This window comes from Salvelinus namaycush, unplaced genomic scaffold (genome assembly GCF_016432855.1).
Source record: "Salvelinus namaycush isolate Seneca unplaced genomic scaffold, SaNama_1.0 Scaffold1968, whole genome shotgun sequence".
NCBI lineage: Eukaryota > Metazoa > Chordata > Actinopteri > Salmoniformes > Salmonidae > Salvelinus > Salvelinus namaycush.
The window spans coordinates 7796-34040 of record NW_024058750.1 but is presented as its reverse complement, the minus strand read 5'-3'; the positions used below and the strand labels follow the sequence as shown (position 1 = coordinate 34040).

At 42.3% G+C, this 26245-nt stretch overlaps 1 protein-coding gene across 1 annotated transcript; it reads right to left on the bottom strand.

Annotated features, from left to right (window-relative positions):
• Positions 1-20328: 20328 nt before the first annotated feature.
• LOC120037888 (recoverin-like) lies at positions 20329-21432 on the bottom strand. The gene is made up of 5 exons (XM_038983855.1): positions 21341-21432; positions 21096-21233; positions 20835-20985; positions 20599-20710; positions 20329-20447 (listed from the first exon to the last, which is right to left on the bottom strand). Exons 1-5 carry the CDS (start codon positions 21430-21432, stop codon positions 20329-20331), a joined length of 612 nt encoding a protein of 203 aa, XP_038839783.1.
• Between the last annotated feature and the right edge of the window lie 4813 nt (positions 21433-26245).

Genomic DNA, 26245 nt, shown 5'->3' with positions numbered 1-26245 from the left:
TCAAATCATCTTCGTATATGCAGCAGAAAAGTCGACGGAAGAATCTCACGACTCTGCTTTTCTTTGGTTTAATGACCACAACATCTTCTGGAAATGAGAAGGAGAAGATCAATCACAATAGCTTAAATTAGTTACAAATGAGTTAGTTACAAAACTGTCATGTTAAAATAAAACATTAGCTAATACCTTATATTACAGAAAGAAATGATAACCTGTCAAAGTGATCTGTGTTAATGTAACTCACCTGACTGGAGGTCAACTGGTTCATCCGTAACCTTAAGGTTGACTGATTTAGTGGCCAGGGGTGTTGTGATGTTGTCCACCTTAACTGGGGCATCAACCAGGGGTGTTGTGATGTTGTCCACCTTAACTGGGGCATCAACCAGGGGTGTTGTGATGTTGTCCACCTTAACTGGGGCATCAACCAGGGGTGTTGTGATGTTGTCCACCTTAACTGGGGCATCAACCAGGGGTGTTGTGATGTTGTCCACCTTAACTGGGGCATCAACCAGGGTTGTTGTTGTGTTGTCCAGCTTAACTGGGGCATCAACCAGGGGTGTTGTGATGTTGTCCACCTTAACTGGGGCATCAACCAGGGGTGTTGTGATGTTGTCCACCTTAACTGGGGCATCAACCAGGGGTGTTGTTGTGTTGTCCAGCACTTTGTCATGGATAGTGGTCAAGGGCTTTTTGATGTCTGGCAGTGACAGGGGTCGAAGCAACTCCAACACCTTGACAGGGTTAGGGACAAATTCGTCGGCGATTGCCAGGTTCATGTCCACAGACTGAAAGCAAAAATATGTAATATTTAATAATAATATTAATATTTATTATTTAACATAACATTTGCAACATTGCAGATGTACTTTTTAAATTTTTCATTAACAATATTGACAACAATACATTTTTGGATCAGACATAACTGAATGAGTGGACGTTAATAAGATAAACACTTGAAATCATCGCTTACTCCATTGCTTCCTGAATCTTCAGCCTCGTCGACGTCTGCTGCTGAGAGGAACATCTTGGGGTACAATTTCTTTGCAAACAAGTTGGCCACCACTAAACATCTCTCCTCATCACATGTGAAGGCTTCAATCCCCAGGCACTGGGATGATGGGTACCTCTTCATGTACTCCCAGTAGAAGGTGTAAGCCCAGTACTGCGTACTGTCAGAGTCGGTACTCTTCTCCAGCTCCTCATTAACGATGTTGCGGAATCTGGAAGTGATGCTCTGAAACAGCGTGCAGATACGATAGGCGATAGTGAGGAACTCTGACTCAAGGTCCTCTGACGCAGGAGGGAGCTTCTCCAAGAATAGCAGGACCATGTGTTTAGGGATGATTTTCGTGCCAAAGCCTGGCATGGCATTAGCGGCGAAGCTTGGCGATGCGGTGCAGGTTGTCAGGTCAAATCCTGAGGGTGGAATGCAGGGTGCCGGTGCAAAGCCTGGTGGTGGCGGACACAATTAAGATCAGTCTTACATAAAAACTTGAAGTGGCACTCTAGTGTCCTTTTCACCTCAGTTAACACCTGATGTGCTTAACAAAAGTCACCTCTCAACAGGTAGTCTAGGTATGTCATGACATAGCACAAGTGTGGGGGTGGGACGTTTCTATTTTGTTCTATATTGCTTCTCTGTTGTTCGTTAAGCAAGGGGGAGGCCAATGACATCACGGATCACCATCAGAACAACACCTTGAATGGCCTGCTCCTTGAAGTTGGCAGTTGTCTCTAAGAAACTGTATTTTGGTCAAAACTTATAATTTTCCCCTTGAGAGCAGTAGTCACCAACCTTTTCTGAGTCAAAATCACTTTCTGAGTCAAGATCACTTTCTGAGTCAAGATCACTTTCTGAGTCAAGATCACTTTCTGAGTCAAGATCACTTTCTGAGTCAAGATCACTTTCCGAGTCAAGATCACTTTCTGAGTCAAGATCACTTTCTGAGTCAAGATCACTTTCTGAGTCAAGATGCAAGTCCAGATGTAGCGCTCAGATTCTTAAAAAACATGACTTTAAAAAAAGTTAACCTATGCAACATTAACTATTTCATGACTGTTCTGTAGCAATAAGGTTTGTTCAGTAGGCTATAGGCCCAATACATTATCACTGCATATTGGCTACGCTTGGATTGGCCTGCCAATGTTGATCTTTTCAGACGATGTGTTTAAATAATATATATATATTTTTGGGATATATGATAACACTGGTAATTAGATAATTTGTTGTATTATTTGGGAGGCACAGCTGAGTGAGCATAATAATTCACATCATAATTCACAGGAAAATGTGCAGGCTATCTGATTGGCCAGCGGTAGGCCTATACAGTAGGTGCAGTTGATTTGCTCTCTGCGCCTGCCGGGTAGGCAGAGTTCTACCTTCAGACACAAGAAATGGTTCAAAATGGGAACACTATGCCTTCCCGGTGCTAGGGTTGCTGAATCAAGTGCACCTACAACCAACAGCGTGAAAGTAATACAAAAAATAGGAACTTAAGGCTTTATTGTAGGCTTTTTTACATAAATGTTTGATGATTGACTAGAAATGCCTTGGAGATCGACCAGTCAATAGCGATTGGCCGGTTGGTGACCACTGCTTTAGTGTGTGTACTTTACTGGACTTATACTTGGGATAGCGCTTTTCAACAGGAAAAGTTCAACAATCTCTGGAGAACGTCTTTAACTTAATTACCAAACTGTCTAGTTATAAAACTTTAGCCAGTAAGTTACATTACAGTGAAAAATGATCACCTGTCAAAGTGATTGTGACAGTGTAACTCACCTGACTGAAGGACAAGTGTTTCATCCAAAACCTCAAGGTTGACTGGATTAGTGGTCAGGGGTGTTGTGATGTCTACCACTTTGACAGGGTTAGGGGTCTCTGGGATTGCCAGGTTCAAGTCCACAGACTGAAAGCAACAAGGACACAATATTTAACAGAACATTTGCTACATTTCATGTCTCCTTTTTCCCAACATTGACATTTATTTGTATTTTTATCAGAGATAATTTAATGAGTGGACTTTCATAAGGATAAACACTTGAAATCATCGCTTACTCCATTGATGCCTGAATCTTCAGCCTCGTCGAAGTCTGCTGCTGAGGGGAGCATCTTGGGGCACATCTTCTTTGCAAACAATTTGGCCACCACTAAACATCTCTCCTCATCACATGTGAAGGCTTCAATCCCCAGGCACTGGGATGATGGGTACCTCTTCATGTACTCCCAGTAGAAGGTGTAAGCCCAGTACTTCTTACTGTCAGAGTCGGTACACTTCTCCAGCTCCTCATTAACGATGTTGCGGAATCTGGCAGTGATGCTTTGAAACAGCGTGCAGATACGATCGGTGATAGTCAGGAACTCTGACTCAAGGTCCTCTGACGCAGGAGGGAGCCTCTCCAAGAATAGCAGGACCATTTGTTTCAGGATGACTTCCGTGCCAAAGTCCTGCATGGCATTAGCGGCAAAGCTTGGCGACGAGGTGCAGGTTGCCAGGGCAAAGCCTGGGGCTGGAATGCAGGGTGCAGGGGGAAATTCTGGTGGTGGGGTGCAGGGTGCCGGGGAAAAGCCTGGTGGTGGGGGGCATGAAGCCGGGATAAAGCCTGATCGTGGGGGACAGGATGCCTGGGCAAAGCCTGGTGGTAGGGGGCAGGATAGAGGGGTAAAGCCTGGTGGTGGGGGGCATGATGCCTGGGCAAATCCTGGTGGTGGGGGGCAGGATAGAGGGGCAAAGCCTGGTGGTGGGGGGCATGATGCCTGGGCAAATCCTGGTGGTGGGGGGCAGGATAGAGGGGCAAAGCCTGGTGGTGGGGGAAAGGATAGAGGGGCAAAGCCTGGTGGTGGGGGGCAGGATGGAATGGCAAAGCCAGGTGGTGGGGGGAATGATGCCTGGGCAAATCCTGGTGGTGGGGGACAGGATAGAAGGGCAAAGCCTGGTGGTGGGGGGCAGGATAGAGGGGCAAAGCCTGGTGGTGGGGGGCAGGATAGAAGGGCAAAGCCTGGTGGTGGGGGGCAGGATAGAGGGGCAAAGCCTGGTGGTGGGGGCCAGGATAGAGGGGCAAAGCCTGGTGGTGGGGGGCAGGATAGAAGGGCAAAGCCTGGTGGTGGGGGGCGTGATAGAAGGGCAAAGCCTGGTGGTGGGGGGCAGGATGCAGTGGCAAAGTCTGGGGGTAATATGCATGGTGCTGGGGCAAAGCCTACAGGTGGAATGCAGGGTGCTGAGTGTTTTACCACCACATTCCCTTGAAATTAGAAGGAGAAGATCAATCTCATACAAACACAACTTATTACAAAACAGTCTAGTTACAAAACATTAGCTAATAAGTTATATTACAGTAAGACATGATAACCTGTCAAAGTGATCCGTGTCAATTTAACTCACCTGACTGGAGGTCAACTGGAATAGTGGTCATGGTTGTTGTGATGTTGTCCACTTTGACGGGGTTAGTGATTAGGGGTGCTGTGATGTCCACCATGGGGGTAGTGGCCAGGGGTTGAAGCCAATCCACCACTTTGACAAGGTTAGGGACAATGTGGTCGGTGATTGCCAGGTTCATGTCCACAGACTGAAAGCAACAAGGACATCATATTTAACGTAATATTTGCGACATTACAAATCTTCTTTTCACCAACAACAACAACAAAAAATGCTTTGTATGAGTGGACTTTCATAAAGATAAAGACTTGTAATCATTGCTTACCTCACTGCTTCCCGAAGCTGGTGTCCCTTCATCCACGTCCTTCAGCTTTACCAGCTCCTCCACCACATGGTGAACCATGTGCCTCGTTAGCATGGTGGCCCTGGCAGATGTTGCAATCTTAAGTACCAGCTCTGTGCCAGTATAGTGGTGAAGATGAGTATGGATGTTTGTCACCATCTCAAGGATCTGGTACCAGCCAATATGCCAGTTGGCCTTGCCCCCTTTCTTTGTGACTTTAACCCCACACAGTGACAGCTGGTGGATTATGTCGTTTATGAGGGGCCAGTAATGAAGGTTAATGTCTTCCTCTAGGTGGCCTTTGAAGACTACATAAATTATCATACCAATGATGTTCCTCAGGAGCTCCGAGGAGATTACTAGCTGGTCAGGGCACTTTGGACGAACCTCGCTCGCCTTGGGCTCTGATAGCCAGATGCGGATAGAGCTTAATGGAATGTAGTCAGCAGGAGCTTCAAACAGCCTCTGGACTTTGGTGCTCACAGCTTCAATGATGGTGCTGATCAGGGTGGAACTTTGGGTGAAAAGAGCTCTCCTAAGGTCCTCAGGGCTGCTTAGGCACTGGATCTTACGGTTGAGTGAGTGGACCATCCTGACACCAGTGGAACAGGAGTAGTAGACTTGAGCGACAGGAGGAGCCTTCAGAACTCTAGAGAGGTTATCCACTACTGCCAGCACTATGGTGACACTCATGTCGCTCAGGGCCATGGAGGACCGGTCACAGGGGCTTTCCATCTGGCAGGACCAGAGGGCCTGGAGCAGCCTGGACACGATGTCCACCACCACCTTAGAGGGACAGCACAGCTTGGCGTACGGCTGGAAGGCCAGGCTCTGGGAAATGCTCTTTAGAGCTCTTACAACCTCATCGCAGACCTCAGGGTTTCTAAAATATACAAGCCAGAGAGACAGAGGAAACACTTTTATGCACTTTGAAACGCATCCTCTGTAAGAAATGTGCTACATACAGTAAATGAAGATTGATATCGGCCCCTGCACTAGTCATTTCATTTAGCATCAGTGGATGGATAGAATAATACATAGACCAAACAACTGTAACATAAAGAGTGAATGTGACTCACAGGTAGGAGAGATCAGCAGTAAAGTCAAGTGAGTCAATGGCCTGACTAAGGTCGGTGGCCAACTCAGTAAAAGCCTCATGTTCAACGTCCCTCATTCTGAGTTGAGTGTTCACCTCCCAGGTCTGTCACAGGAAACAGGGGGTGCCATTAATGCCCATAGCAGTGAGAGGAAAATATGGATATTAACGTACCATGAGCCAATGCTAAATAAGGACATTGTTTATTAGAAAGGATAACTCACTAACTGTATATTATCTCCACTTAACTTATACTGTAGACATCTTTCTAATCTCTTACCAGGTGACTTATGTCATTCCCTTCCTCTGCTTCCTTTCTGAACCTTAAAATCAAATACAGAGCAACTGAACATTCCTGCCTTTTTTCTCCTTCCTCTACTTTCACATTGATTTCCCATTGAGCCTATGACCGTGATTCAGTGGCGTAGCCAGAAATGTGTTGATGGGTGGGCCTGCAGACATTTGGGTGGGCCAGAAACTTCCTGCTATTGTACACATTTTGCCATGAGGCTGAGAGAAAATGTAGCATTTTAAAGCTAACTGAAGCTACAGTATAGATATGTTGACTGATAAAGGCACTGAATTATGAGCTGAATTGTTTGCTAAATGAACAAATGAAATAGGCAGTGGCATGATGCATATAGCCATAGAAGCACAGTGAAATATGCCTCAATGCAGTCACATTTGTGGCTTATTTGGGAGTGTGGCTTTCAGTTAGTTATTTTTGGCAACCCATCCCGTGAGAATGAATGTCATTCCAGATCATCTGTTCTGTTATATTTCATAAAAGTTGTGCACTGATTGCTATGAATTCTATCTGATGGTGTTCGCATGTTTAGGTAAAAAGAAAATCGTGTCCATTCAGAACACAAGCAATAAAAAATATATATACATATTTCTTTACTCAAGCCGAGTGGGTGGGCCTGGCTCCCCAGTGGGCATGTCTACGCCCTTGAAGTGAATGACAGTGGTAGTGTAAATGGCATTGAGATCCTATTAAATTATAAGGGCTATGTCATAAACCCTCAAAGTTACAGAATGGGAGGAAAATGGCAGCCATTGTGGTCAGGGAGAAATCCGGAATGAATTGCAGTACAGCAGCCTGGCCTCAAAACTAGACGTAACATGGTAAATGTAAATCTGTGACACTCAAATGAGTATGATATGTTACGTTGTACATAAGAAATAAGGATATTTAAGCCAAAAACAAAATGAAGGAGGTTAGTTGGGGAAGACCCAAAGGTTGCGTGTTCGAATCACATCATTGACAACTTTATAATTTTAGCTAATTAGCAACTTTGCAACTACTTAGAACTTTTTAGCTACTTTGCAACTACTTAGCATGTAATATAACCCTTCCCCTAACCATAACCACTAACCCCTAGCCTAGCTAAAGTTAGCCACCTAGCTGACATTAGCCGCAAATAAGTGGAATGCGGAACATGTCATATGTATTGCAAATTCATAACATATTGTACGGACTGCTTTAAAAACTAAAAAAATCTCTATTTTTGATGTAAATGGCATGTTACAGAAGGGTCCTGACATTTTTTAGCAATTGTACTTGTTTTTGAAAAACGTACCCCGACCAGCGATTCACTTCCTCATCATCGTTTTGCAGTACTGGGGCTCTGAAAAGACATGATCAAATGCTCTCAATATAGTGAAGCTGGTCTTTAGATGTTGTACACATGAAATTGTGTCTTTCCAAATGTACCCGCAACGTTTTATTCCATTTTGTGTGAATCAAGCTGTTTCCCCTACACAGCTGTTCCATTCTCTGTGTAGCCTGCTGCTAGAATGGATGGAGAGGTATCCCTCGAGTCGCAACAAAATGTAATAGAACGTTGTGGATAAAGTTCGGAATGATACAATTCTGCCCCACCTGCCCTGAATGACGGGTCGCCACTGTAGCTAAAAAACATACTGTGCAGATAATCTTCAAATTCATTGTTGTACACAATATTTTATCATAGCACTGGCTGACCACTGGGTGACCAACTCCCTTACCAAAATGGCTGACTTTTTATAGTGTCATATGAAGGTTCATGTCCATTCCTGTATTCTGATTCCTAATTATATGGTACATAGTACAAGTAGCTGTACTCACCGCTCCAGGGACTTGTTCTTAACCAGCCAGTTGCTCATGTCCTCCACGGTGGTGTGTTGAGGGACATGACTCTGGAGGCCTTGTCTCTGGGGCACCAAAAACTGCTTCATCAGCTTCTTCTGCAAGACAAATCATGTTGTCTATAAGACAACCTAGAGTTTGCTTTAGCCGGTCTGAATTGACAGGTGTCCGGGGTTTGTACTAGGGATGTGCCAGCAGCATACCACCATGCATCCCACTGCTGGCTTGCATCTGAAGCTAAGCAGGGTTGGTCCTGGATGGGAGACCAGATGCTGCTGGAAGTGGTGTTGGAGGGCCAGTAGAAGGGACTCTTTCCTCTGGTCTAAAAAACAATATCCCAAATGCCCCAGGGTAGTGATTGGGGACATTACCCTGTGTAAGGTGCCGGCTTTCACATGGGGTGTTAAATGGGTGTCCTGACTGGTCACTAATGATCCCATGGCACTTATTGTAAGAGTAGGGCTATTAACTCCAGTGTCATGACTAAGTCCCCAATCTGGCCCTCATACCATCATGGCCACCTAATCATCCCCAGCTTCCAATTGGCATATTCATCCCCTTCCTCTCCCCTGTAACTATACCCCAGGTCATTGCTGTAAATCAGAATGTGTTCTCAGTCAACTTACCTGGTAAAATACATGTGCATCTTTCCCTTTCAAGGTGATTTGATATGTTGTGTCTTGATACAGGAATCAGTAAGTTTTAATTGTAAGCGATTTGATTAGAAGAACAAATCGATGCACTGACATTTGTTGAAAAAACACATACATTTTCCTTTCGAAATAAAAATGTGCTGTTGTTGATGGAGCTCATGAGCTGGACCACGCTGAGCTGGATCTGTCTGAGCTGATTTCTCTCTGTGTGTGTGTGTGTGTGTGTGTGTGTGTGTGTGTGTGTGTGTGTGTGTGTGTGTGTGTGTGTGTGTGTGTGTGTGTGTGTGTGTGTGTGTGTGTGTGTGTGTGTGTGTGTAAATGATGTACAGTGGGTATCATAAGTACTCACCCCCCTTGGATGTTTTCAAATGTTCATGTATTACAAAGTGGGATTTTTTGTCAATGATCTACACAAAATACTCCACAATGTAAAAGTGAAAAGAAACACATTTCCAAATGAATAAAAATGAAATAACTCAAATATAGTCGTTGCTTAAGTATTCACCCCCTTTGTTTAGGCAAGACTAAATTAGTTCAGGAGTAAAATGTGGCTTAACAAATCACATGAATTACATGGACGGTGTGGTAAAAATAGGGCATGACCTTGGAACTAAAGTTCTATCTGACATTTTGGTCAAAAATCAGTTATTCACATAGAGATTCCCTTTAGGTGGTCCTTTTCATGTGGTATGTCTGATTTTTCTTGAAATCCATTTACAATGAAAGAAAAATGTATAATCTGAAAGTTCTGTCTGAGCAAACACCTTTTAACTTGGTGCTATTAGGTTCTGTCTGAGCAAACACCTTTTAACTTGGTGCTATTAGGTTCTGTCTGAGCAAACACCTTTTAACTTGGTGCTATTAGGTTCTGTCTGAGCAAACACCTTTTAACTTGGTGCTATTAGGTTCTGTCTGAGCAAACACCTTTTAACTTGGTGCTATTAGGTTCTGTATGAGCAAACACCTTTTAACTTGATGCTATTAGGTTCTGTCTGCAATCCAATTACACAATACTGGGTTGTCAATCAAAAATAATTGTCTGTAAGGTGATATACAGCGCATTTGGAAAGTATTTAGACCCCTTGACTTTTTTCACCTTTTGTTACATTACAGCCTTATTCTAAACTGGATTAAATTAAATGTTTTCCCCTTCAATCTACACACGATACCCCATAATGACAAAGCGAAAACAGGTTTTCAGACATGTTTGCAAATGTATTAAAGGTAAAAAACAGTAATATCTTATTTACATAAGCATTCAGACCCTTTGCTATGAGACTCGAAATTGAGCTCAGGTGCATCGTGTTTCCATTGATCATCCTTGAGATGAGTCCACCTGTGATAAATTTAAATGATTGTACATGATTTGGAAAGGCACGCAAGTGTCTATATAAGGTCCCACAGTTGATAGTGCATGTCAGAGCAAAAACCAAGCCATGAGGTGGAAGGAACTGTCCGTAGAGCTCTGAGACAGGATTGTGTTGAGGCACAGATCTGCAGCATTGAAGGTCCCCAAGAAGACAGTGGCCTCCCTCATTCTTAAATGGAAGAAGTTTGGACCACCCAGCCAAACTGAGCAATCGGGGGAGAAGGGCCTTGGTCAGGGAGGTGACCAAGAACCCGATATCAATATGAAAGAGCTCTAGAGTTCCTCTGTGGAGATGGTAGAACCTTCCAGAAGGACAACCATCTCTGCAGCACTCCACCAATCAGGCCTTTATGGTAGTGGCCAGACAGAAGCCACTCCTCAGTAAAAGGCACATAACAGCACGCTTGGATTTTTCCAAAAGACACCAAAAGGATTCTCAGATCATGAGAAACAAGATTCTCTCGTCTGATGAAACCAAGATTGAACTCTTTGGAATAAATGCCAAGCATCACATCTGGAGGAACCCTGTCACCGTCCCTACGGTGATGCATGGTGGTGGCAGCTGTGGGGATGTTTTTCAACGTCAGGGGCTGGGAGACTAGTCAGGATCGAGGGAAAGATGTACAGAGAGATCCTTGATGAAAACCTGCTCCAGAGCGCTCAGGACCTCAGACTGGGGGCGAAGGTTCACCTTCCAACAGGACAACGACCCTAAGCAAACAGCCAAGACAACACAGGAGTGGCTTCGGGACAAGTCTCTTGAATGTTCTTGAGTGGCCCAGCCAGAGCCCAGACTTGAACCTGATCGAACATCTCTGGAGAGACCTGAAAATAGCTGTGCAGCGACGCTCCCCATCCAACCTGACAGAGCTTGAGAGGATCTGCAGAGAATCATTTTGAGAAATTCCCCAGATACAGGTGTGCCAAGCTTGTAGCGTCAAAGCCAAGAAGACTCAAGGCTGTAATCGCTTCAACAAAATACTGAGTAAAGGGTCTGAATACTTACGTAAATATAATATTTCTGTTTTTTATTTTTTATACATTTGCAAAAATGTTTAAAAACCTGCTTTTACTTTGTCAATATGGGGTATTGTGTGTAGATTGAAGAGGGGAATTAAAGAATAAAATAAAAAATTGAATAAGGCTGTAAGGTAACAAAAATGTGGATTAAGTCAACGGGTCTGAATACTTTCCAAATGCACTGTATTTATTGAGTCATGAAGAGGAAGACATCAATAAACAATTCTGAGATCTGAAAAATACCCATTATCTCAAAACCATACATTTTGCATTTACTTAGATTTTTTTTAACAACTTTTTCTGAAGAATGGCCATAACGTAGCCCCCCACCCCTAAAAAAAACAGATTTACAAATGGCTTAGGATTTTGATACTCAGCACTTTAGGTACCTTTAAGGTGAGGACCTTACTGGGTTATGAAAGAAGAATGAACTACAAAACAGCTCTGAGATCTGTGATGTGAAAACTCCAATGCTCAATATCTCAGATCTATGCTTTGCACATATAGAAACGTATAGTCCCAAGGTCTGAAGGGGTTGACATGATGTTTTAGTGACTAGCCTTTCTTCTGTCCCCCGTACATACAACATCTGTAAGGTCCCTCAGTCAAGTATAGAATTTCAAGCACAGATTCAACTACAAAGACAAGGGAGGTTTTCAAAAGCCTCGTAAAGAAGAGCAGTGCTTGGTAGATGGGTAACAATAACAATTAGACATTGAATATCTTTTTAAGCATGGTCAAGTTAATAATTATGGTGGTATATTCAACCACCCAAACACATCAAAGATACAGTCGTCCTTTTTGGCCTAAATGCAAAGCCCATGTTTGGGACAAATCCAACACAACACATCATTAAGTAACTGCCTCCTTATTTTCAAGCATGGTGGTGGCTGCATCATGAAATGGGTGGGCTTGACATCGACAAAGACTGGGGAGTTTATCAGGATAAAAATAAATGGGACGGTGCTAAGCACAGGCAAAATCCTAAAGGAAAAGCTGCTTTGCACCAGACACTGGGAGAGGAATTCACCTTTCAGCAGGACAATAACCTAAAACACAAGGCCAAATCTACACTGGAGTTGCTTACCAAGAAGACAGTGAATGTTCCCGAGTGGCCAAGTTACAGTTTTGACTTAAAGCTGTTTGAAAATCTATGGCAAGACTTGAAAATAGCTGTCTAGCCATGACCCCCATCACCTCCTAGACAGACCTTTAAGAATTAAAACAGTAATAATAATGGGCAAATATTGCACAGTCCAGGTGTGCAAAGCTCTTCAAATCAAAAATCAAATCAAATGTTATTTGTCACATCCCCCGAATACAACAGATGTAGTAGACCTTACAGTGAAATGCTGACTTACAAGCCCTTAACCAACAATGCAGTTTTAAGAAAAAAATGTGTTAAAAAAGTATTTACTAAAATAAACTGAAGAAAAAAATAAATAGATAAAAATAGAAAAATAACAAATGACTAAGGAGCAACAATAAAATAACAGTAGCAGGCTATATACAGGGGGTACCGGTATAGAGTCAATGTGCGGAGCTACAGAGTCAATGTGTGTTAGTTGAGGTAATTGAGGTAATATGTACATGTAGGTAGAGGCAAAGTGACTATGCATGAATAATAAACGAGTAGCAGCAGTGAGAGTAGTGGCAGTGTAAAAATGGGGGGGGGGTGGGGGGGTGGGTGGGGACAATGCAAATAGTCCGGGTAGCAACTTGATTTGCTGTTCAGGAGTCTTATGGTTTGTGGGTAGAAGCTGTTAAGTAGCCTACAGTACCAGTCACAAGTTTGGACACACCTACTCATTCCCTGTTTTTTCCTTTATTATTTACTATTTTCTGTAGAATAATAGTGAACACATCAAACTGAAATAACTCATATGGAATCAGTGGTGTAAAATACTTAAGTTAAAATACTTTAAGTCGTTTTGGGGGGTATCTGTACTTTACTATTTATATGTTTGACTACTTATACTTCACTACTTCACTGTCCTGTTAAAAAAGAAATGATAGTCCCACTAAGCGCAAACCAGATGGTATCGCTGTAAAATGCTGTGGTAGCCATGCGGGTTAAGTGTGCCTTGAATTCTAAATAAATTACAGACAATGTCACCTGATTGGCTCAAACACATAAAGAAGGATAGAAATTCCACAAATGCACTTTTAACAAGGCACACCTGTTCATTGAAATGCATTCCAGGTGACTACCTCAGGAAGCTGGATGAGAGAATGCCAAGAGTGTGCACAGCTGTCATCAAGGCAAAGGGTCCCTACTTTGAAGAATCTCAAATATAAAATATATGTTGAATTGTTTAATCATTTTTTGGTTACTAGATGATTCCATATGTGTTATTTCATAGTTTTGATACCTTCACTGTTTTTACACAATGTAGTAAAAATAAAGAAAAACCCTGGAATGAGTAGGTGTGTCCAAACTTTTGACTGGTACTGTATATACAGGCTATATATACAGTATATACTGTAAATATCTGAAACAGGATTCAATTTGAATGGAATGGATGGAGAGAGACTGCTTGTGCGTGCTCTGATTTAAAGCAACGATATTAGAGTGATAGGCTGTTTTAAAACTCTACGTCTGCAATTAAAAAATATATATTTCCAATTAAAAAATATATATTTCCAATTAAAAAATATAGTGATCCCAGAAAGCCAGATTGAGATGTGTAAATTAGACACCATTCAGTCCTTATGCTACCCTAACCTTCTGGCCCCCAGCCCTGTGTGCTATCAAAATTCCCATGTTGCCATTTAATGCTTATAGGATGAATAACAATTTATAAAACTGCATATCTAAAGCTCTTGTCTGTCCAAGAAGTTAGGGTAAACGGTAGACATGGTATCTGTTATCCACTTTGTTTTAGTTAATATTTTGGGTATATGGGAGGGTGACTATATTTTAAAGTAGGGTTTTAGGTCAAATATATTTTGCTGAAGGGAGGGCCATCCATTTTCATTTCAGAATGGTTCGATTTTCTCCATGTAAGTCTTATCATAAATAACGTTCACTCCCTACAACATTCACATTTACTCCACTGTAACATACACTTAAGTGTTTTCTGAAATGAAGATGATTTAATTTTACCTGCTCATTGTAGTAGCTCTTGTCCCAGCACCGCTCTACAGTCTGCCGGTATTCAGCACTCGGACTGAACATCTTGAGAACAGAAAAACATACCAGTACTAGACTTTCTACAAGGACATAATTGAACGATTAAAACTCAAATAAGATATATCATAGGATTTACCTGTGCAGATGTAGAAAGGGCACGCGGGATTTTATTGCTAAAATCCATGAATTATTTGACGAAATGATAGATGGACTTTTGACAATAACTCAAAATAAAGATGAGTAATCGTAGCTAATTCGCAAAGGTGTTCGTGCTTGGGTTGGCGCAAACTAATGTTTTTAGCTAACATTCTGACGTTCTGGAGAAATCAAACATTCCATCTCCATAGAAATTGATTGTGAACATACTGTTATGGATTGTGCGTATTGTTGCGTATACTGCCGGCTACAGGTTCGATGTCACACTGTGCGTGACAGGTGATGCGCTGCGCTCTCGTTCCTCACGCGTAAAAGCGAATGCAAAAATGCATGATGTCGATTATCAAATAAGGAAAACATCAACATAGGCCTAATTGTCAGCAAAATGATTTGTTTGATTTGATTGACTCCTGCGTAATTAAATATACTGTAGCGACCCGCACAGACAGCTGTGTGTTATGTGTTAGGCTAGTAGGTGGTTGTGTTGTACTGACCAGTACCCAGTGTTCGCGGGGTCCGACATGTCAATCAACCTGCTATCTGCCAATCACGGGAATGCCTGGAATGTTCTGATGCCGGGCATCGTGGCGGTTGGCGGAGTGGCGTGGAGGGGGGTTGGGCAGGGGGATGGAGCATTGGAAGTTAAGACCAGGTTCAGCCTTTGTTCTCTCTCTTACATCTGGGCTTCACAAGAGAAGGTCACGATTGGCTTGTGGGTTATCTTCCATTTATTTGGCGTGGGCTACGGCCAAACAGTAGCCTGTGTAAAGTTGGTTTAATAAACCGTCAATTCGCAAACTCAATCCTCTGTCTGGACAATTGTTCATTTATGATCTAGTCAGGTCATTACAATACAAACATGTATTTATTACCAAAACATCAATGACAACGGCAAGGGTTAGCCTATAAATACAGTCTACATTTATTTACACTTGCAAATAGCCTACATCTATAATCTATTTGGAAATAACAATAATGAATATGATTGTTACAGTAATTGAACACACTGATGCACTGAACCGCAACAGTGTTTTGTGAAATAGGCCTACATGTATTTCAGGAGAATGTTGCCAATTATATTTTAGCAGTTATTCGACTATGGCTCAAAATCTGTGTATTGGCCTCAAGTGACACAAGGGACATTTTCGTTCATTATGTCCCCTTCAAAGTATAAACATATCAAAGGAATTTCTGTAGCAAACTGGGGCCATTTTCTGAGCTGAGCTGCTTCAGCTCTTCTTGCCAGGTGATTTAACAGTCCCATTGTGAAGACAGAGATGACCATAGAGCACTGATATATGCTACATAGCTGTAGAGAACAGGCTTCAGCATACACCAGAGAGGCTAGGAGTTATTGTGGAGGCCAGAGCAGCAAATGTTATAAAGGTGAGCCAGGAGGCTGCTTTGTGACCTTTTTATACCTCACAAGGAGAAAGGAACTGGCCAGACATCAACAGCAGTGCATTGTAAACTTGAAACCCACCCCAGTGCAAGCCAGGCACAGTGTGTGTGTGTGTGTGTGTGTGTGTGTGTGTGTGTGTGTGTGTGTGTGTGTGTGTGTGTGTGTGTGTGTGTGTGTGTGTGTGTGTGTGTGTGTGTGTGTGTGTATCAAAGAGTAGAAGTGGGAAACCTGGATGGAGGGCATTGGTGTAAGCTGTAGATCCGCGCCTGCATGGGTCTCGGGGGGGATGTTGTGTTGTGTTGTTGAAAGGTGTGGGAATCTGACTGGAGGTTAAATACAGCACAGCAACAATCTCGACGGATGTACTGCACGGTGCTGTAGTAGTTGTGTCTCAACGTTTCCCTACTAGTTCTTCAGATGGTCTTGCTCCCAGTCTCACCACAGCCCCCACCCATCATCAAATCAAATCAAATTGTATTTGTCACATACACATGGTTAGCAGATGTTAACGCGAGTGTAGCGAAATGCTTGTGCTTCTACTTCTGACAATGCAGTAATAACCAACGAGTAATCTAACCTAACAATTTCACAACAGCTACCTTATACACACACGTGTAAAGGGATGAAGAATATGTACATAAAGATATATGAATGAGTGATGGTACAGAACGGCATAGGCAAGATGCAGTAGATGGTATCGAGTACAGTATATACATATGAGATGAGTAATGTAGGGTATGTAAACATTATATAAAGTGGCATTGTTTAAAGTGGCTAGTGATACATTTTTTACATGTATGGCAGCAGCCAATTAATGTTAGTGGTGGCTGTTGAACAGTCTGATGGCCTTGAGATAGAAGTTGTTTTTCAGTCTCTCGGTCCCCGCTTTGATGCACCTGTACTGACCTCGCCTTCTGGATGATAGCGGGGTGAACAGGCAGTGGCTCGGGTGGTTGTTGTCCTTGATGATCTTTATGACCTTCCTGTGACATCGGGTGGTGTAGGTGTCCTGGAGGGCAGGTAGTTTGCCCCCGGTGATGCGTTGTGCAGACCTCACTACCCTCTGGAGAGCCTTACGGTTGTGGCCGGAGCAGTTGCCGTACCAGGCGGTGATACAGCCCGACAGGATGCTCTCGATTGTGCATCTGTAAAAGTTTGTGAGTGTTCTTGGTGACAAGCCAAATTTCTTCAGCCTCCTGAGGTTGAAGAGGGGCTGCTGCGCCTTCTTCACCACGCTGACTGTGTGGGTGGACCAATTCAGTTTGTCCCTGATTATACTCAAAATATATTTTAGATTTTCGATTCTTCAAAGTAGCCACCCTTTGCCTTGATGACAGCTTTGCACACTCTTGGCATTCTCAGATTCACCTGGAATGCTTTTCCAACAGTCTTGAAGGAGTTCCCACATATGTGACCGACCGCCTTGATTCGATCTTATGTAGCAGCATTTGAAATTGTGATTTTTACATATGATAAAAGCAGAGACACAGAGATACAAATGGCATATCATACACTGCATTTGAGGAACAATGGGAAAGTAATTCTGCTTTGAAAGTTGACAAACTTATAACCGCACTTTTGAGAAAATGGCCTTTGAATGTTTTTGTACCTACTGGAGAGCTCTTCTTTGTCTACCCCCATTCAGCATTGTTCACACCCTCTTAAGCTTTAGCCCCCACCCAAACTCTGACCATTTTACTTGCCCTAGCAGAGCTGGTTAGGATGTTTTCATGTTATCCAGAGTGTTGGTAACTGTAACTGTGCTGCTGGCAACAATTGAATTACGTATATTTACCGACGTTTTCTGACACTGGCCATATTGAACGGGTATTGAGCGTTCTTAAATTCATCAGTTATTCTGCGCACTGGCACACTCAGACGAGAGTGCTCTGGAATCGGAGTAGATGGCCAGACTGAATTTACGAACACACCCAAAATGGTTACTTGTATAGTGTAGTCTTTTGTTAAGACATGTAGCTAGCTAGCTACATGTCTTAACAAAATACTCCACTCATTGTTTAGCTAGCTAGCTAATCCCAACTCATGACGTTACCACCCTGCATGAATCTGCTGGTAGCTAACCAACCAGGTTCAATGTTAGCTAGCTAACATTAGGCTATAACTAGCCAAGCAAATGGCTCTGAGATATGAATAATAAGATCATACATGTAACTTTGGCTAGCGAGCCAGCCAGCTAACGTAAGCTAGCTAACAGCACACTTTAACTTTAAATGAAACCACTTTCTTTCAAAATTAGAAACATATAATATCTGAAAATGTAGCTAGCTAGACTATCTTACCCGTCATCATGGATGGACGTGACTCCTGTCACGGATACCATGGGTGCCCTTACTATGAATATGTAATCTTGAGACAGGTGTTTTTTCTCCATGTCCTTAGCTATCATACTCGAATTCCACTGATTTCAAAACTCGGTCCTCCAGAAAGTGGACAACAACACTTGCAGTTTTACTACGCGATACATAAAAAAAGCTGCGTTAGACAGGATTACCTACACATACTGACCAGCTCAAATAGACAGAAGCGTGCTATGTGTCAAACCAATCCAAACTCATCTCTCGGCATGTCCAGCCCACTCATTATGTCAGCCAATCATTGCTAGCGGGAAGGTTGCTGCTTTTTTCTGTGGCTAAACCAACCAGGCTCCTAATTTAACAATTTTATGCGTATTTACAGAGGGCATACAAGTTTGTTATTAAGGCACATGAAAGTTCACTGTTCGAGAAGGCATTTCTGCCTTGATAAAAAAATAAAAGTTTACGTTCAAATGGCTCTCCTGTGAAGTAGTGACCCTATTTCCCTGAAACGAGTCACATATGCTGAGCACTTGTTGACTGCTTTTACTTCACTCTGCGGTCCAACTCATCCCAAACCATCTCCACTGGGTTGAGGTCAGGGGATTGTGGAGGCCAGGTCATCTGATGCAGCAGTCCATCACTCTCCTTCTTGGTCAAATAGCCCTTACACAGCCTGGAGGTGTGTTGGGTCATTGTCCTGTTGAAAAACAAATGATAGTCCCACTAAGGGCAAACCAGATGGGATGGCATATCGATGCAGAATGCTGTGGTAGCCATGCTGCTTTTGTGCTTTGAATTCTAAATAAATCAGTGACAGTGTCACCAGCTACACCCTCACCATCGCACCACCTGCTCCATGCTTCACGGTGGGAACCACACATTAGGAAATCATCCATTCACCTACTCTGCGTCTCACAAAGACACAGCGGTTGGAACCAAAAATCTCAAATTTGGACTCATCAGACCAAAGGACAGATTTCCACCATTCTAATGTCCATTGCTCATGTTTCTTGGCCCAAGCAAGTCTCTTCTTCTTATTGGTGTCCTTTTAATGGTGGTTTCTTTGCAGCAATTCGACCACAAAGGCCTGATTCACGCAGTCTTCTCTGAACAGTTGATGTTGAGATGTGTCTGTTATTTGAACTCTGTGAAGCATTTATTTGGGGTGCAATGTCTGAGGCTGGTAATTCTAATGAACGTATCCTCTGCAGCAGAGGTAACTCTGGGTCTTCCTTTCCTGTGGCGGTCCTCATGAGAGCCAGTTTCATCATAGCGCTTGATGGATTTTGCGACTGCACTTGAAGACACTTTCAAAGTTCTTGAAATGTTCCCGATTGACTGACCTTCATGTCTTAAAGTAATGATGGACTGTCATTTCTCTTTGCTTATTTGAGCGGTTCTTTCCATAATATGGACTTGGTCTTTTACCAAATAGGGCTATCTCCTGTATATCAACCCTACTATGTCACAACACAAACGCATTAAAAATGAAGGAAATTCCAGAAATTAAGTTTTAACAAGGCACACCTGTTAATATAAATGTATTCCAGGTGACTACCTCATGAAGCTGGTTGAGAGAATGCCAAGATTGTGCAAAGCTCTCATCAAGGCAAAGGGTGGCTACTTTGAAGAATCTGAAATATAAAATATATTTCGATTTGTTTAAAACCTTTTTGCTTACTAAATGATTCCATATGTGTTATTCTATAGTTTTGATGTCTTCACTATTATTATACAATGTTGAAAATAGTAAAAAAAATAAAAAAGTTGAATGAGTCCAAACGTTTGACTGGTGATGTATTTATGTACATTTTATCAGAAAAACTATCAAATGACTCAAATGAAACTTTACCACATAAAGGTACTAACGGCAGATATATAAACATAATTTAATACACTCAAAACAGTAGAGCATTGACAGGTAAGTGTTGGTATTGAACATACTAATATTGGTCTTTGACAAAGTACAGTGTGAAGGATATATATATTACAGTAATGTGCATGATGTGGGTATTATCATGTATTTGTCATATCTAAAATGTATCCTTAAAGGAATATATACATTAAAAGGAATTTTGTATTACATTTTGTGTTTGAAACAAATCTCTGCTACTGATTTACTAAATAATAAAAATGTATATACGGTAAACAAAAGAGACCACATAAACGTACCGTTTCAACGGCACACTTGAACAAGTGCTGTTACAAACTTAACAACAACAATTGCAAGCTTCAGGTCTCTCTTGATGTGAATATTTTGTCCCAGTGAGACTAACGTGGAAATATAAAGTTGAAGTGAAAAACACGTTAAAAAGATGGCGTAGTCAGCAGCTAATGTTTCATCTCATTCAGTCTCTCCTGTACCTTCTGTGGCTGGTCAAACTGCACCAGTCTGAGGATGTTCTTGTTGTCCATCACTCCCTGGATAAACTCCTCCTCTGTTAGCTTATCTGAAAGGACAGAACACATAACAGATACAATAATAGATATATTTACAATGCTCATTGCACATAAGCTCAAAATGCATTCATCAAAATACAATATACATGATTTTCTTGAACTATTCTTTGAGTGGTTCCTAAATATGAAAACAAGGCTTACCATTTTCTTTCTTGCCGAAGAAATCCCAGATTTGATCAGCTCTCTTCTCTGGTGTGTTCTCATCATCAGGAAGATTCTTTTGGTCCTCTTTGGAGATCATGTTGAATATCGACTATAAACAGAAAGTTTCTTTCATCATTATAGAGATTTGAGCAGCACGCAAAACATGATGTGACCACATCTCATCTCTTACACCTACTTCATCACATCTATTTCACAACGACTCTACAACTGACCTCGACGATCTCCTGGATCTCCTTCTTGGTTATGCTTCTGTTGTGGTCGACGTCGTACAGGTTGAACGCCCACTCCAGTTTCTGTATGGTCCTCCCAGAGGAGGTCAAGTGCAGGGCCATGATGTACTCCTTAAAGTCCAGCATCCCATCACTGCAGGGTTCAATATCATTCAATTACTCTGTTTCTATATCCCACAAGTGCTAATTATGCAGAGCAGTGCAAATCAGCAGGAACGTTGTAATGATCATATCATCCATCACCTGTTGGAATCGAAGCTCCTGAAGACGTGGCGTGCATAAGCCTTGGGGTCTGCGTCGGGGAAGAATTTGATGTAGATGGCCTCAAACTGCTGCTTGCTGATTTGCCCACTGGGACACTCTCTCAGGAAGGTCTGGTACCTATAGAGGATGAAATAAAGATGTATCAAACAGTAGCTACGTCTCAAATGACACCCTTCTCTCTATAAAGTGTATTTATTTTGACCAGAATTGTAAGTTCTAGGTACCCGGTACATAGCTGCTCCTCGCTGTACTTGGTGTTCAGTTTCAGCTCCTCTAGGAGATCCTTGGACAGGGAGACACTTTTGCTGTTGCCCATCTCTCCTGTGTTTCGGGATCGTTGTCCTCTATTTTTCTCTCTGTTTCTTCCCTCTCTGTCCGTTGCTCTATTTTGCTCGATTCCTCCTTTGTTCTTTATCAGTTTCTTTCTCTTCCACAGTCTCTTTGTTTTCTCTGTGCTCTCATGTGAGGGGACCCACTCAATCCTAGTCTGGTGCACCTCTGCTCTGACCAGAAACAAACACTGGCCCTCTTGTTCTCTGCTATTTAAATGAAGACAGATTGGTATTGGTCCAGACTGGGTGTAGGGGAGATTATAGTACACACAGCTGGTGATTTTCAGTGCACTCAACTGACACCTACGTTGAAATGGATAGGGATTAAACAGCAGGGAACCTCATGGTCTAATACTGTTTGATTAGATTGGTGTCTGTGTATTACCTGTTTTACACTGATACTCAGTGATAGGCATAAAACACATATGAACATGAGTCATCACTATCACAAGCTGTGATTATTCATAAGTATGACATTGTAATTTGTCAATTACTGAGGTAAAAAAAAATGTTTTTATATGTATAAATATATGTATATATTGAACAAAAATATAAATGCAACATGCAACAATTTCAAAGATTTTAATGTGTTCAAATCAAATTTTATTTGTCACATTCACATGGTTAGCAGATGTTAATGCGAGTGTAGCGAAATGCTTGTGCTTCTAGTTCCGACCATGCAGTAGTTTCTTACAAGTAATCTAACCAAACAATTTCACAACACCTACCTTATACACACAAGTGTAAAGGAATGAATAAGAATATGTACATAAAAAAATATGAATGAGCGATGGCCAAACGGCATAGGCAAGATGCAGTAGATGGTATAGAGTACAGTATATACATATGAGATGAGTAATGTAGGGTATGTAAACTTTATATAAAGTGGCATTGTTTAAAGTGGCTAGTGATACACTTATTACATCAATTTTTTCATTATTAAAGTGGCTGGAGTTGAGTCAGTATGTTGGCAGCAGCAACTCAATGTTAGTGATGGCTGTTTAACAGTCTGATGGCCTTGAGATAGAAGCTGTTTTTCAGTCTCTCGGTCCCAGCTTTGATGCACCTGTACTGATCTCGCCTTCTGAATGATAGCGGGGTGAACAGGCAGTGGCTCAGGTGGTTGTTGTCCTTGATGATCTTTTTGGCCTTCCTGTGACATCGGGTGGTGTAGGTGTCCTGGAGGGCAGGTAGTTTGCCCCCGGTGATGTGTTGTGCAGACCTCACTACCCTCTGGAGAGCCTTACGGTTGTGGGCGGAGCAGTTGCCGTACCAGGCGGTAATACAGCCGGACAGGATTCTCTCGATTGTGCATCTGTAAAAGTTTGTGAGTGCTTTTGGTGACAAGCCAAATTTCTTCAGCCTCCTGAGGTTGAAGAGGCGCTGCTGCGCCTTCTTCACAACGCTGTCTGTGTGGGTGGACCATTTCAGTTTGTCCGTGATGTGTACGCCGAGGAACTTAAAACTTTCTACCCTCTCCAAGCATGTTGGGAGAGGCATGGCCATCAAAATCACTTGGAACTGAAATGAACCAGATCCCTGCTGCAAAGTCAACTGTAAAGCTTTCTTTGGTTTCCCTAATCTATCTATTCTAACAGGGACCCCTGTGGATTACCCATAGTGATTTTGCAATCAAAGAAAGAAAGATATTATTGGATATGGCCCTATCTTTCAGACTACTAGTTTAATAGCATATACATAAAGACCATTGTTCTTTGTACTGTGGTCATGCTTGTCAACGTATATATATATATAGATTCAATGTAGTATTTTTTATAGTACATGATAAAGACTAAAAACATATATACCAAGATACAAGGTCATCAGAATTACTGTAACATACATGACTTCAGATATTAAACAAGACTCCCGTCTGCTGGAAAACCGAAGAAATACAGTTATTAAACTAGGAAACTCAGGCTTACACACGTTCAATTACACACGTTCAATACATGTTGATGCATAAATAATATGTAATTTAAGTTTGTGATGAAATGTGAATTGAAACTGTAAATAGTTACAAAAAAATAACAATACAAATCGATTGCTACTGTAAATAGTAAAAATAGTAATTGAATGAAGACATAATAAAATATTTAATGAGGAAAAAAGTATAGAGAAATATTTAACATGCGAAACAACAACTGTGGTGTGTGTGTGTGTGTGGGTGTGCGTGCGTGTGTGTGTGTGTGTGTGTATATGTGTGTGTATGTGTGTGTGTGTGTGTGCGTGCGTGTGTATGCCTATGCATAAACGTGTGTGTGTGCGTGCCCTTGTGTTTGTGTGTGTGTGTGTGCGTGCGTGTGTATGCCTATGCATAAACGTGTGTGTGTGCGTGCCCGTGTGTTTGTGTGTGAGCTGAAGTCATCTGCTGAAAAGCTGGTCAGGTTCACACCATCAAATCATCTTCGTATATGCAGCAGAAAAGTCGACGGAAGAATCTCACGACTCTGCTTTTCTTTGGTTTAATGACCACAACATCTTCTGGAAATGAGAAGGAGAAGATCAATCACAATAGCTTAAATTAGTTACAAATGAGTTAGTTACAAAACTGTCATGTTAAAATAAAACATTAGCTAATACCTTATATTACAGAAAGAAATGATAACCTGTCAAAGTGATCTGTGTTAATGTAACTCACCTGACTGGAGGTCAACTGGTTCATCCGTAACCTTAAGGTTGACTGGATTAGTGGCCAGGGGTGTTGTGATGTTGTCCACCTTAACTGGGGCATCAACCAGGGGTGTTGTGATGTTGTCCACCCTAACTGGGGCATCAACCAGGGTTGTTGTGATGTTGTCCACCTTAACTGGGGCATCAACCAGGGGTGTTGTTGTGTTGTCCACCTTAACTGGGGCATCAACCAGGGGTGTTGTGATGTTGTCCACCTTAACTGGGGCATCAACCAGGGGTGTTGTGATGTTGTCCATCTTAACTGGGGCATCAACCAGGGGTGTTGTGATGTTGTCCATCTTAACTGGGGCATCAACCAGGGGTGTTGTTGTGTTGTCCACCTTAACTGGGGCATCAACCAGGGGTGTTGTGATGTTGTCCACCTTAACTGGGGCATCAACCAGGGGTGTTGTGATGTTGTCCACCTTAACTGGGGCATCAACCAGGGGTGTTGTTGTGTTGTCCACCTTAACTGGGGCATCAACCAGGGGTGTTGTGATGTTGTCCACCTTAACTGGGGCATCAACCAGGGGTGTTGTGATGTTGTCCACCTTAACTGGGGCATCAACCAGGGGTGTTGTGATGTTGTCCACCCTAACTGGGGCATCAACCTGGGGTGTTGTTGTGTTGTCCACCTTAACTGGGGCATCAACCAGGGGTGTTGTTGTGTTGTCCAGCACTTTGTCATGGATAGTGGTCAAGGGCTTTTTAATGTCTGGCAGTGACAGGGGTTGAAGCAACTCCAACACCTTGACAGGGTTAGGGCCAAATTCGTCGGCGATTGCCAGGTTCATGTCCACAGACTGAAAGCAAAAATATTAAATATTTAAGATCTTTATTATTTAACATAACATTTGCAACACTGCAGATGTACTTTTTAAATTTTTCATTAACATTATTGAAAACAATATATTATTGGATCAGATATAACTAAATGAGTGGACTTTAATAAGATAAACACTTGAAATCATCGCTTACTCCATTGCTTCCTGAATCTTCAGCCTCGTCGACGTCTGCTGCTGAGAGGAACATCTTGGGGTACAATTTCTTTGCAAACAAGTTGGCCACCACTAAACATCTCTCCTCATCACATGTGAAGGCTTCAATCCCCAGGCACTGGGATGATGGGTACCTCTTCATGTACTCCCAGTAGAAGGTGTAAGCCCAGTACTGCTTACTGTCAGAGTCGGTACTCTTCTCCAGCTCCTCATTAACGATGTTGCGGAATCTGGAAGTGATGCTCTGAAACAGCGTGCAGATACGATAGGCGATAGTGAGGAACTCTGACTCAAGGTCCTCTGACGCAGGAGGGAGCTTCTCCAAGAATAGCAGGACCATGTGTTTAGGGATGATTTTCGTGCCAAAGCCTGGCATGGCATTAGCGGCGAAGCTTGGCGATGCGGTGCAGGTTGTCAGGTCAAATCCTGAGGGTGGAATGCAGGGTGCCGGTGCAAAGCCTGGTGGTGGCGGACACAATTAAGATCAGTCTTACATAAAAACTTGAAGTGGCACTCTAGTGTCCTTTTCACCTCAGTTAACACCTGATGTGCTTAACAAAAGTCACCTCTCAACAGGTAGTCTAGGTATGTCATGACATAGCACAAGTGTGGGGGTGGGACGTTTCTATTTTGTTCTATATTGCTTCTCTGTTGTTCGTTAAGCAAGGGGGAGGCCAATGACATCACGGATCACCATCAGAACAACACCTTGAATGGCCTGCTCCTTGAAGTTGGCAGTTGTCTCTAAGAAACTGTATTTTGGTCAAAACTTATAATTTTCCCCTTGAGAGCAGTAGTCACCAACCTTTTCTGAGTCAAAATCACTTTCTGAGTCAAGATCACTTTCTGAGTCAAGATCACTTTCTGAGTCAAGATCACTTTCTGAGTCAAGATCACTTTCTGAGTCAAGATCACTTTCCGAGTCAAGATCACTTTCTGAGTCAAGATCACTTTCTGAGTCAAGATCACTTTCTGAGTCAAGATGCAAGTCCAGATGTAGCGCTCAGATTCTTAAAAAACATGACTTTAAAAAAAGTTAACCTATGCAACATTAACTATTTCATGACTGTTCTGTAGCAATAAGGTTTGTTCAGTAGGCTATAGGCCCAATACATTATCACTGCAT